Below are 14,136 nucleotides of genomic sequence, written 5' to 3' on the forward strand. Positions count from 1 at the left end.
CAGGCCTCTCTCATCTTTTTAAGTGGGAGAACTTGCACAATTGGTGGCTGACTAAATACTTTTTTTGCCCCACAATATGTACCACAAAGGAATGAAGAGGACTCCAATTATAGTGTATGGTACATACCATGATGTAGTTGTGGAGCTCGGGGTAGACTTTGTAGGACGCCAGCCAGTGGGACAGGGGGGTGGTGGAGGGGAAGGTGGTGGTCACAGCCAGGGACACCTCAGGAAGGGACAGCACCTTGAAGCCAAACTTTTCGTACAGCTTCTGGAGCTCCTCGTCAGGTTGCTCTTCACCCTCGTTCAGGATACTGCCCACGATGTAGCGACACTGGTCATCAGGCACCTGAGAGAGAGAGAGCGAGAGAGAGAGGAGAGAGGAGAGAGAGAGGGGGGGGGATACAAGATGAGACCAAAAAGTGATTTCAATATTCTGCTCAGTACATATAAATCCCCATCCATCCTCCCAGCCCGCCAGTCAGACCAGCTCGTACAAGAAAACAACAGAAGGCAGAAGGAATGGGAGAATCTTTAAACAGCAGTGTGTGCGTGTACATCAGACAGTAAGCTGTCAATCACACCGGGCTCCAGCCTGGCTGCAGGCTTTCTGGTAGATGGTGAGACAGTGATATAAGAGTGACACGAGGCCAGATTTCAGAGACATGGCTGGTTGGCTGGGCGCTGCTGCTGTAGGCCTGTGAAGGTCCTCCTCTATGTGACTGGTGCCGTCTGTGGAGGCTGGCATGGCACAGGGTCACAGATGGCATCCAGCGCTACTCATCAACATCGCTGACAGCCCCATACACACATCTTATAATTACACCATTCACAATTCCTCCCCCTTTTATCCTTTCTCTCCCCCTAGCCACACTTATTCAATACAAGTTTTCACACCATAAAGAAACCAGGTTAGGACCTGGTACAGGGGAATACAAGGTCAAGCGATGGTGAAAAAAAGTTACAATTCTCCAGGTATGAGCTATACCCCTCAACCAACTAACATCCCTTTAATATCCTTACACCTCTTCCCCACCAGTGGCTGGGCCATGCAAGTAATATAATGAGTGACGGTGTCTGTATTCTTCGGTCTGTATTATGTGAGCGGTCTGTATTATGTAAGCGGGCTGTCCGTCGGATCTGCTGCGGTCTTCTTCACATGCAACATCAGATGACAGGGAATTATTCTGTCAAGACCGTACTAGTTATATTTGATCTACTGCTCCGCTTTAAGCCAGTGCCAACAAAGCCATTCACAAAGGCTGTGTTCCCAGCAGCTTAGTACGCAATCAACACCAAACGGTCCATATGGACACTGCTTTGGTCCAGGATGTGGATGTACACTGTAAGTTATGTTGACCTTCCTACATGATAAAAGGTGTTGTCAACAGGGCTTGTGTATAATGACTGTCCCCTGTCAACACTGCCAGGCTATAATAAGACACTGCTACATCCATTTAAATAAAAGGAGAGAGAAATGACCGCTGCCCTCCCATTGCCTATCTAACCATCTCTCTCTCCCTCCCTCATTCCCTCGCTCTCTAGACTCATAAACGGGCCGGCTTGTTGCCCAAACGTAGCCCTCGCTTGCTAATGTTGTCATTCAGAGCTCCTATCACTCACAGCCCACACACATACATACGCACACACATACGCGCACACATACATACGCACACAGATACGCGCACACACACACACACACGCACACTCGCCCCCCCATCCTCAAACAGTCACAGACACAAACAGCAACACTGCTTCTCATCTCTCCTCCAGTCCAGATAACACACCCCAGAGACTAAAGGAAATAGGAGAGAAGAGCAACACTCCATGAAGCTATTGGAGTATCCTTTTCTCTCTCTCTCTCTCCCTCTTCTCTTGTATCTCTGTATATATTTGTTAGGTTTATGTCTTTAAAAAATCTAAACGCACAGGGAGAATTCTGCCAGTCAATCTGTCCGAGGCAGACAGCTGTGTCCTCAAAGCCAACCACGGCTCCATAAACAGTTGTTCTGAAAAACAATGCTGGCTTCACTGGGCTCTGCGTCTGTCCACAGACGAGGATGAGGAGAGTTGCCAGTGCCCTTTGATTGGCCAAGGCGAACAACTGGCGCGTTGGCTAACTGGAAGACAGTTGAGCTCACCGCACCGTAATTGGATGGCGTAGTTGTCGAGTCGCCTTGCCAAGCCTCAGAAAACCAATTCAGCACATTTATTTTTTATTTCAACAGGTAGGCCAGTTGAGAACAAGTTCTCATTTACAACTGCGACCTGGCCAAGATAAAGCAGTGCGACAAAAACAACAACACAGAGTTACATATGGGATAAACAAACATACAGTCAATAACACAATAGAAAAGTCTGTATACAATGTGAGCAAATGAAGTAAGGAGGTAAGGCAATAAATAGGCCAATAGTGGCGAAGTAATTACAATTTAGCAATTTACACTGGAGTGATATATGTGCAGATGAGGATGTGCAAGTAGAAATACTGGTGTGCAAAAGAGCAGAAAAACTAAAACAAATATGGGGATGAGGTAGGTAGTTGGTTGGATGGGATATTTACAGATGGACTGTGTACAGCTGCAGCAATTGGTAAGCTGCTCTGACAGCTGACGCTTAAAGTTAGTGAGGGAGATATAAGTGTCCAGCTTCAGTGATTTTTGAAATTCGTTCCAGTCATTGGCAGCAGTGAACTGGAAGGAAATGCAGCCAAAGGAAGTGTTGGCTTAGGGGATGACCAGTGAAATATACCTGCTGGAGTGCGTGCTACGGGTGGGTGTTGCTATGGTGACCAGTGAGCTGAGATAAGGCGGAGCTTTATCTAGCAAAGACTTATAGATGACCTGGAGCCAATGGGTTTGGAGGCTATTTTGTAAATGACATCGCCGAAGTCAATGATCGGTAGGATAGTCAGTTTTACGAGGGTATGTTTGGGAGCATGAGTGAAGGAGGCTTTGTTGTGAAATAGGAAGCCGATTCTAGATATACAGTGGGGAAAAAATGTATTTAGTCAGCCACCAATTGTGCAAGTTCTCCCACTTAAAAAGATGAGAGGCCTGTAATTTAGGTACACTTTAACTATGACAGTTACACAGGCCTGTAAATAGGTACACTTCAACTATGACAGACAAAATGAGAAAAAAATCCAGAAAATCACATTGTAGGATTTTTAATGAATTTATTTGCAAATTATGGTGGAAAATAAGTATTTGGTCACCTACAAACAAGCAAGATCTCTGGCTCTCACAGACCTGGAACTTTTTCTTTAAGAGGCTCCTCTGTCCTCCACTTGTTACCTGTATTAATGGCACCTGTTTGAACTTGTTATCAGTATAAAAGACACCTGTCCACAACCTCAAACAGTCACACTCCAATCTCCACTATGGCCAAGACCAAAGAGCTGTCAAAGGACACCAGAAACAACATTGTAGACCTGCACCAGGCTGGGAAGACTGAATCTGCAATAGGTAAGCAGCTTGGTTTGAAGAAATCAACTGTGGGAGCAATTATTAGGAAATGGAAGACATACAAGACCACTGATAATCTCCCTCGATCTGGGGCTCCATGCAAGATCTCACCCCGTGGGGTCAAAATTATCACAAGAACAGTGAGCAAAAATCCCAGAACCACACGGGGGTTCCTAGTGAATGACCTGCAGAGAGCTGGGACCAAAGTAACAAAGCCTACCATCAGTAACACACTATGCCGCCAGGGACTCAAATCCTGCAGTGCCAGACGTGTCCCCCTGCTTAAGCCAGTACATGTCCAGGCCCGTCTGACGTTTGCTAGAAAGCATTTGGATGATCCAGAAGAAGATTGGGAGAATGTCATATGGTCAGATGAAACCAAACTTTTTGGTAAAAACTCAACTCGTCGTGTTTGGAGGACAAAGAATGCTGAGTTGCTTCCAAAGAACACCATACCTACTGTGAAGCATGGGGGTGGAAACATCAGGACGACTGATCCGTGTAAAGGAAAGAATGAATGGGGTCAAGTATCGTGAGATTTTGAGTGAAAACCTCCTTCCATCAGCAAGGGCATTGAAGATGAAACGTGGCTGGGTCTTTCAGCATGACAATGGTCCCAAACACACCATCCGGGCAACGAAGGAGTGGCTTCGTAAGAAGCATTTCAAGGTCCTGGAGTGGCCTAGCCAGTCTCCAGATCTCAACCCCATTGAAAATCTTTGGAGGGAGTTGAAAGTCCGTGTTGCCCAGCAACAGCCCCAAAACATCACTGCTCTAGAGGAGATCTGCATGGAGGAATTGGCCAAAATACCAGCAACAGTGTGTTGGCTAAGCTTGTATTTGAATATATTTATTTCATTTCATTTGCGATTTTCATGAATAGGAAAAGTTGCATTATGGTAATGTGCTTGAGGCTATGATTACGCTCCCGGATACGGGATTGCTAGTCGCAAGAAGTTAAAGAAGAAGTTACAGGTCTGTGAGAGCCAGAAATCTTGCTTGTTTGTTATTGACCAAATACTTACTTTATTTTTAATTTGCAAATAAATTCATTAAAAATCCTACAATGTGATTTTCTGGATTTTTTTTCTCATTTTGTCTGTCATAGTTGAAGTGTACCTATGATGAAAATTACAGGCCTCTCTCATCTTTTTAAGTGAGAGAACTTGCACAATTGGTGGCTGACTAAATACTTTTTTGCCCCAATGTATTTTAAGTCAGAACCATCCAGAGTAGTGATGCTAGTCGGGCGGGTGGGTGAGGGCAGCAATCAGTTGAAAAGCATGCATTTAGTTTTACTAGCATTTAAGAGCAGTTGCCATGGAAGGAGTGTTGTATGGCGTTGAAGCTTGTTTGGAGGTTTGTTAACAGTGTCCAAAGAAGGGCCAGATGTATACAGAATGGTGTTGTCTGCGTAGATGTGGATCAAAGAATCACCCGCAGCAAGAGTGACATCTTTGATATATACAGAGAAAAGAGTCAGCCCAAGAATTTAACCCTGTGGCACCCCCATAAAGACTTTAGAAAGGCAGGGCAGGGTGGACATAGGTCTGTAACAGTTTGGATCTAGAGTGTTTCCCCCTTTGAAGAGGGGGATGACCGTGGCCGCTTTCCAATCTTTAGGAATCTCAGACGATACAAAAGACCTAGTTGAACAGACTAGTAATAGGGGTTGCAACAATGGCAGCAGAAAATTTTAGGAAGAGAGGGTCCAGATTGTCTAGCCCAGCTGATTTGTTGGGATCCAGATTTTGCAGCTCTTTCAGAACATCAGCTGTCTGGATTTGGGTGAAGGAGAACAACATGTGTGATCACACAACAACGTGTGATCTTCCGTCATCATGAAGTGCTTTGAGAGACTAGTGAAGGATCATATCACCTCCACCCTACCTGACACCCTAGACCCACTCCAATTTGCTTACTACCCCAATAGGTCTACAATAGGTCCACAATCGCAATCAAACTGCCCTAACCCATCTGGACAAGAGGAATACCTATGTAAGAATGCTGTTCATTGACTACAGCTCAGCATTTAACACCATAGTACCCTCCAAACTCGTCATTAAGCTCGGGACCCTCGTCCTGTGTAACTGGGTCCTGGACTTCCTGACGGGATGCCCCCAGGTGTTGAGGGTAGGAAACAACATCTCCACCCCGCTGATCCTCAACACTGGGGCCCCACAAGGGTGCATTCTCAGCCCTCTGCTGTACTCCCTGTTCACCCATGACCATGCACACCTCCAACTCAATCATCAAGTTTGCAGTCGACACTACAGTGGTAGGCTTGATTGCCAACAACAATGAGACGGCCTACAGGGAGGAGGTCAGGGCCCTCGGAGTGTGGTGTCAGGAAAATAACCTCTCACTCAATGTCAACAAAACAAAGGAGATGATTGTGGACTTCAGGAAACAGCAGAGGGAGCACCCCCCTATCCACATCGACGGGACAGTAGTGGAGAAGGTGGAAAGTTAAGTTCCTCGGCGTACACATCACGGACAAACTGAAATGGTCCACCCACACAGACAGCGTGGTGAAGAAGGCGCAACAGTGCCTCTTCAACCTCAGGAGGCTGAAGAAATTTGGCTTGTCACCGAAAACACTCAAACTTTTACAGATGCACAATCCAGAGCATCCTGTTGGGCTGTATCAAGTGTCAAAGGCAGTCAAGTCTGGGGTGAACCAAAGGCTATATCTGTTCTTAGTTCTACATTTTTTTGAAAGGGGCATTTTTATTTAAGACACTTTTAACGAACAACCAGGCATCCTCTACTGATGGGATGAGGTCAATATCCTTCCCGGATACTCGGGCCAGGTTGATTAGAAAGGCCTGCTGGCAGAAATGTTTTAGGGAGCGTTTGACAGTGATGAGGGTTGGTCATTTGACCGCGGACCCATAACAGACGCAGGCAATGAGGCAGTGATCGCTGAGATCCTGCTTGAAAACAGCAGAGGTGTATTTAGAGGGCAAGTTGGTCAGGATGATATCTATGAGGGTGCCCATGTTTACGGATTTGGGGTTGTAGGGTAGGTTCCTTGATCATTTGTGTGAGATTGGGGGCATCTAGCTTAGATTGTAGGATGGCCGGGGTATTAAGCATATGCCAATTTAGGTCACCTAGCAGTATGAACTGTGACGATAGATGAGGGACAATCAATTCACATATGGTGTCCAGGGCACAGCTGGGAGCTGAGGGGGGTCTATAACAAGAGCCAACAGTGAGGGACTTATTTCTGGAGAGATGGATCTTTAAAAGTAGAAGCTCGAACTGTTTGGGCATAGACCTGGTATGACAGAACTCTGCAGGCCCTCTCTACAGTAGATTGCAATTCCAACCCCTTTAGCAGTTCTGTCTTGACGGAAAATGTTGTAATTGGGGATGGAAATTTAAGAATTTTTGGTGGTCTTCCTAAGCCAGGATTCAGACACATCTGGGTTAGCAGAGCGTGCTAAAGCAGTGAATAAAGCAAACTTAGGGATGAGGCGTCTGATGTTAACATGCATGAACCCAAGGCTTTTACGGTTGCAGAGTCAACAAATGAGAGTGCCTGGAGACACACAGGGCCTGGGTTAACCTCTAAATCATCAGAGGAACAGAGGGGGAGTAGGATGAGGGTATGATGAGAAGCTCATCAACACAGATTAATCACACGGTGTAAACTCAACCACATCTCCACCACCAAGAACATCAGCCAGAATTTACACAAACTGCCAGAACCTGAAGCTGTGATTCTTATGTGCAACTTTAACAGTCATTGTTTATTCTTCCCCCATGCTTTAAAATGCTTATTGTTTCCTAATGCAGACTCATCGGGCTGACTTTAGTGCCCATGGGACTCCAAGATAGCTTTGTTTCAGAAATGGTGCCCTTCTCCTTCTCTCTGCCCCGGTTCCTCTCTAAGCCAGGTCTCCTGAGACCTGTTGAGAAGAAAAGTAATTTTGAAAGAAATTCTTTGCTTGGAGGTGATAGGGCCTTTTCTGACGGATGGGGGCTCTCCAACAATAGTAAGGTAGGGCTGGCCGTGGTAGTTCTTTATTAGCAGACACGTAATGAGGATTTACTCTCCTCATATTCCCCGCTCCTGGGCCCTCTGTGCTCTTCCCTCCCCTCTCCCACTTCTGGGAATTAATTCTTCTCAATAATCGGCCCGCTTTTAAATCGCTCATCGCTAAAGCGTTAGCGCTTTTGGGAGGACTGGGTGGGGGCATACACACATACTTGTTTTTCAGCTAGGAGGAGAGAGGCCCAAACTCTGCATTACAGTCCCAGAAGAGAAGATGAGAATGATGGAGCTCCATGCACTCTGCCTAGCCAATAATCACACCCATGAAAATGTAACAGCCAGGTAGGCCAACAATCAACAATATATTGGGCTGGATTGGCAACGTGGGATCATTTAGCCCCCTGATAAATCCTGGAGAAGGGTTAACATGCTGGATCAGGACTGGATCATCAGCTCACTGTCTATGTGTGGCCTACATGATGTCCACTCAACACCACTCATTAGACACGTTTTCCAGATACAGATTAATACTAGTCCTGGAATAAAGATGACAATGGAGATTCCTCATTGAGAGACATTTAATCTTAATCTGGGTATGGGAAATCAGCCCCTTTTGTTGACAGATGCCGGAGTAGCACACAGGGTTTCTCTAAGCGTAACACACAGTAAGGTGGGGTTCTTTCCTCTCTGGGCTCTGGTGGCAGGGTTCACCAATCACCCCTCCAGTCACAGCAGGGGGAAACCGTTAGTGTCCTCACTGTAGTTGATTTAGCACTGTGGTTTCAAACTACAGCAATGCTCTCTATCAATTTTCTAGGGATGCACAACATGTCGGTGAGCATATCGGAATCGGCCATTATTAGCTAGAAATGCGTCGGCAACACCGATGTGCAAAACCGATATCAAAGCTGACGTGCAGACCTATATAACGTAAATAGACGATGTAATGACGCCACAAAAAAATACAGCGCTACAAAGAACAAAAGCAGGAAAATGCTAAGTGCATAAGTGCACACTTCCAACAACTAAACAAGTTCAAGTCGAGCAGTCATTTGAAAGAGTAAGAACATTTCAGCGAGACAACTCAAAGACGAAATCCATTAATTAAAATATCGGATATCGGTATCGGCACCCGATATCCGTGCATCCTTAAATATTATCTGTCTTGGTTAGCTTGTGTAGTCCAAAATAAGTGTCACGTTCTGACCTTAGTTCCTTTATTATGTCTTTGTGTTAGTTTGGTCAGGGCGTGAGTTGGGGCGGGTAGTCTATGTTCTTTTTTCTATGTAGTATTTATGTGTTTGGCCTGGTATGGCCTGGTACAATCACCCACAACTAAAATGGGGAAAACAGGCTACCTAAGTATGATTCTCAATCAGAGACAACGAATGACACCTGCCTCTGATTGAGAATCATACTTAGGTAGCCTGTTTTCCCCATTTTAGTTGTGGGTGATTGTTTCTGTCTCTGTGTCTTTACCAGACAGAACTGTTTCGTTTTCGTTCGTTCTCCTTGTTATTTTGTTTTTGGTGTTCAATGTTAATAAATTATCAACATGGACACGTACCACGCTGCATATTGGTCCGATCATTCATACTCCTCGTCAGAGGAAGACGAATATCGTTACAATAAGTAGAAAGTGCCCCAGAAACAGGATAATGTGGTACACGTGTTGACTGACTGTTGTGATGGGATGGATGGAGCTGAGAGGCTGTGTGATTGTGAACCAACACTGCACTGCAGTCAATAGATATGTGAATTTGGAGCCTCTTGACCTCAGCATCCTCCTTAACATCAATGTCTTCAGTAAAATATGAGAAAATGATGGACGATGGATGCAGCATTCAGTCCAACAACAACAGAGTCTGTGAAGTGGAGCGCAGTAAACAAGCACAAAACTCACCCACATCTCTGGATGAACAGCAGAGTAGTTGACAAACAATTCACATCAATGCCTATTCTAGAAAATTGCTTTTCTGCATGGGAGTTTACAATTATGGCGTGTAGTATAGCCTATTTGTGAAGTCCGACTATATTGGGGGTAGCACTTTATTTTAAGGGTCACTTATAAAGCATTTATAAAATGTGTGTTCACCATTTAATCATGAATAAGCCATTTACTGATCATTTGTAAAGTATTTTTGCAGTCCTTAATCTAAAGTGAGTGCAGTTTATACTTTAGAAATGTTGAGTGACCACCAGTGTAATTTCTCACAAAAAGATAGCATGCCATTGGTAGACATTTCTGCAGTATACACTCAGTGGCCAGTTTATTAGGTATACACTCAGTGGCCAGTTCATCTAGTACTGGGTCGGACCCCCCTTTGCCTCCAGAACAGCTTTAATTCTTTGGGGGCATGGAAACGTTGCTTAATTGGTATCAAGGGACCTAACGTGTGCCAGGAAAACATTTCCCACACGATAACACCACCAACCCGTACCATTTGGGGCCATGGACTGCTGCTTACGCCACATCCTGATTCTGCCTTCAGCATGATGCAACAGGAATCGGGATTTGTCAGACCAGGCAATGTTTTCCACTCCACAATTGTGCAGTGTTGGTGATTGCGTGCCCACTAGAGCCGCTTCTTCTTGTTTATAGCTGATAGGAGTGGAACCAGGTGTGGTCTGGTTGTCTGCTGCGATAGCCCATCGGTGACGTGAGATGACGTTCTGCACAACACTGTTGTACTGCTTTAGTGGCCCGTCTGTTAGCTTGCACAATTCTTGCCGTTCTCCTCCGACCTCTCAGCAACAAGCTGTTTTTTTCCCACAGGACAGCAGCTGACTGGATGTTTTTCGCACCATTCTCGGTAAACGTTAAACATGTTATGCATGAAAAGCCCAGGATGATGGCCGTTTCTGAGTTACTGGAAGAAGCATGCCAGGCACCGACATTCATAACACGCTCAAAGGTCACTCGTTTAGCCCATTCAAAAGTTAGATCGAACAGTAACTGAAAGTCTCGATGGCTGTCTGCCTGCTTTATTTAGCAAACCACCGCCACGTGACTCACTGTCTGTAGGAGGGAACCATTTAAGTGAACGGGGTGGTGTACCTAGTAAACTGAGAATATATACACGTGTAAATAACTAGCTTAGTAACATTTACAAATGTGTGAGTAATGACTAATGCATGGTGAGCAAACTGTTTATACATGTCTTAAAAATGTCTTATAAAAATGGTTTATTATGGACCTTTCAAATAAAGTGTTACAGATTTGGGCTATGGAGTAGACGAGATATTGATCCACAGAGAACAGAGCAAAGTCAATGACACAGAGTGAGGAGAGGAGATTGAGAGAACAGGGGGACACATTCAAACAAAAAGAGCTCCAGTATTCAAGAGCTTCTCCCTGCCATTTTGTGTGAGATGAGAGACCAGTTGCTGCTGTTGTTAAGGTGTCTGATTAGAAACCATTAGCCCCCCATAGACCCACGACACAGACAATAGATTCCCAGGCTGACTGAAATTGAAACTAATGGGGCGTCACAGTGGAGAGACTGCATGTACTGTATCTTATGGCGTTGGTCTGTTTCAGGACAAAATAATGTGGCAGCAAATAAAGTATGCATTCAAATAAAAGCAGTACGGAAAACATTGAGGCTGTGATGGTCAATTTATTGTGTATGTGGATGGAATCAGGATTCAAATCCAAAACAACTGGCAGTGTGCCTAGGCTATCTGTCAATCATCACTACTTTAGAAAGACAATAGTTTTTAACATAATTACAATATGGTAGCGATAATTAAAACCCACTTGAGTATGGTTTTAACTCCTGCTAGCGTACCTGTAGAGATCTAGTCATCGTGTTAACGCTAGGCTAGTAAGCAATGGCTCATGAAACTCAAGTCCTTAACCTCGGTCCTGAAGGGTCAAGGGCCCCCAATGGCTCTCACAGAGAAACAGCTGTCCACACACTCTCCAAGGCTGCACTGAGACTTCCCTGCTTCCCTGAGTTGTCTGCTGGAGGCTGGATCCATGCACACAAATTATTTACTACTGCATTGTACCACTGATGTGTGACTGGGTTTCGATTCCATTGCCAATTGGATAAACAGTCTTCAAATCACCAAATCAAATCTAATTTTATTGGTCACATACACATGGTTAGCAGATGTTAATGCGAGTGTTGCATGTTGAATGTTCTATAGGATTGAGGTCAGGGCTTTGTGATGGCCACTCCAATACCTTGACTTTGTTTTCCTTAAGCCATTTGCCACAACTTTGGAAGTATGCTTGGGTTCATTGTCCATTTGGAAGACCCATTTGCGACCAAGATTTAAGTTCCTGACTGATGTCTTGAGATGTTGCTTCAATATATCCACATCATTTTCCTACCTCGTGATGCCATCAATTTTGTGAAGTGCACCAGTCCCTCCTGTGGCAAAGCACCCCCACAACATGATGCTGCCACCCCCGTGCTTCACGTTTGGGATGGTGTTCTTCGGTTTGCAAGCCTCCCCCTTTTTCCTCCAAACATAACCATGATCATTATGGCCAAACAGTTCTATTTTTGTTTCATCAGACCAGAGGACACTTCTCCAAAAAGTACACTCTTTGTCTCCATGTGCAGTTGCAAAACCATAGTCTGGCGTTTTTATGGCAGTTTTGGAGCAGTGGCTTCTTCCTTGCTGAGCGGTCTTTCAGGTTATGTCGATATAGGACTCGTTTTACTGTAGATATAGATATTTTTGTACCTGTTTCCTCCAGCATCATCACAAGGTCCTTGCTGCTGTTCTGGGATTGATTTGCACTTTTCGCACCAAAGTACGTTCATCTCTGTTTTTACAGATGAACGTGGTACCTTCAGGCATTTGGAAATTGCTCCAAAGGATGAACCAGACTTGTGGAGGTCTCCAATTTGTTTTCTGAGGTCTTGGCTGATTTCTTTTGATTTTCCCATGATGTCAAGCAAAGAGGCACTGAGTTTGAAGGTAGGCCTTGAAATACATCCACAGGTACACCTCCAATTGACTCAAATGATGCCAATCAGCCTATCAGAAGCTTCTCAAGCCATGCATTTTCTGGACTTTCCAAGATGTTTAAAGGCACAGTCAACTCAGTGTATGTAAACTTCAGACCCACTTGAATTGTGATACAGTGAAATTTAAGTGAAATAATCTGTCTGTAAACAATTGTTGGAAAAATTACTTGTGTCATGCACAAAGTAGATGTCCTAACCGACTTGCCAAAACAATAGTTTATTAACAAGAAATTTGTGGAGTGGTTGAAAAACAAGTTTTTATGAATCCAACCTAAGTGTATTTAAACCTCCGACTTCAACTGTATAAATATATGGATGAGCGATGTTCGTGCAGCATAGGCAAGATGCAGTAGATGGTAGAGTATACAGTATATACATATGAGATGAGTAATGTAGGATATGTAGACATTAATAAAATGCCATTATTTAAAGTGACTAGTGATACCATTACAAAATACATTTATTAAATGTATTAAAGTGGCAAGAGATTTGAGTCTGTATGTTGGCAGCAGCCACTCTGTAAGTGATGGCTGTTTAACAGTCTGATGGCCTTGAGATAGAAGCCGTTTTTCAGTCTCTCGGTCCCAGCTTTGATGCACCTGTACTGACCTTGCCTTCTGGATGATAGCGGGGTGAACAGGCAGTGGCTCGGGTGGTTGTTGTCCTTGATGATCCTTTTGGCTTTCCTGTGACATCGGGTGCTGTAGGTGTCCTGAAGGGCAGGTATTTTGCTCCGGTGATGTTGTGCAGACTGGTTGTGCAGACTGAACTACCCTCTGGAGAACCTTGCGGTTGTGGGCGGAGACGTTGCTGTACCCGGCGGTGATACAGCCCGACAGAATGCTCTCAATTGTACATCTGTAAAAGTTTGTGAGTGTTTTAGGTGACAAGACAAATGTATTCAGCCTCCGGAGGTTGAAGAGGCGCTGTTGCACCTTCTTCACCACGTTGTCTGTGGGTGGACCATTTCAGTTTGTCCGTGATGTGTACACCGAGGAACTTAAAACTATTCACCTTTTCCACTACTGTCCCGTCGATGTGGATAGGGGGGATGCTCCCTCTGCTGGTTCCTGAAGACCACAATCATCTCCTTTGTTTTGTTGACTTTGAGTGAGAGGTTATTTTCCTGACACCACACTCCTCACCTCCTCCCTGTAGGCCGTCTCGCTGTTGTTGGTAATTAAGCCTACCACTGTGGTGTCGTCTGCAAAATTGATGATTGAGTTGGAGGTGTGCATGGCCACACAGTCATGGGTGAACAGAGAGTACAGGAGATGGCTGAGAACGCACCCTTGTGGGGACCCAGTATTGAGGATCAGCAGGTTGGAGGTTTCCTACCCTCAACACCTGGGGGCAGCCTGTCAGAAAGTCCAGGATCCAGTTGCACAGGGTGGGGTCGAGACTGAGATAAGGATTGATTGAATATGTCCGTAAACACACCAGCCAGCTGGTCTGCGAATGCTCTGAGAACACGGCTAGGGATGCCGTCTGGGCCGGCAGCCTTGCGAGGGTTAACACGTTTAAATGTTTTACTCACGTTGGCCATGGGGAAGGAGAGCCCACAGGCTTTGTTAGCAGGCAGTGTCCTCAATGCGAGCAAAGAAGTTGGTTAATTTGTCTGGGAGCAAGACGTCGATGTCCGCGCTGGGGCTGGCTTTCTTTTTGTAATCCCTGATTG

General features: G+C 45.0%; 1 protein-coding gene across 1 annotated transcript in view; it reads right to left on the minus strand.

Annotated features, from left to right (window-relative positions):
• LOC139371046 (testis-expressed protein 264 homolog) overlaps positions 1-14,136 on the minus strand; it is a 157,591-nt gene that overhangs the window by 113,526 nt on the left and 29,929 nt on the right. Inside the window, exon 2 of the mRNA XM_071111088.1 lies at positions 128-349. Coding sequence (XP_070967189.1) covers positions 128-349 — 222 coding nt within the window. The remainder of the gene's footprint in view (positions 1-127; positions 350-14,136) is intronic.

This window comes from Oncorhynchus clarkii, chromosome 17 (assembly GCF_045791955.1).
Source record: "Oncorhynchus clarkii lewisi isolate Uvic-CL-2024 chromosome 17, UVic_Ocla_1.0, whole genome shotgun sequence".
NCBI lineage: Eukaryota > Metazoa > Chordata > Actinopteri > Salmoniformes > Salmonidae > Oncorhynchus > Oncorhynchus clarkii.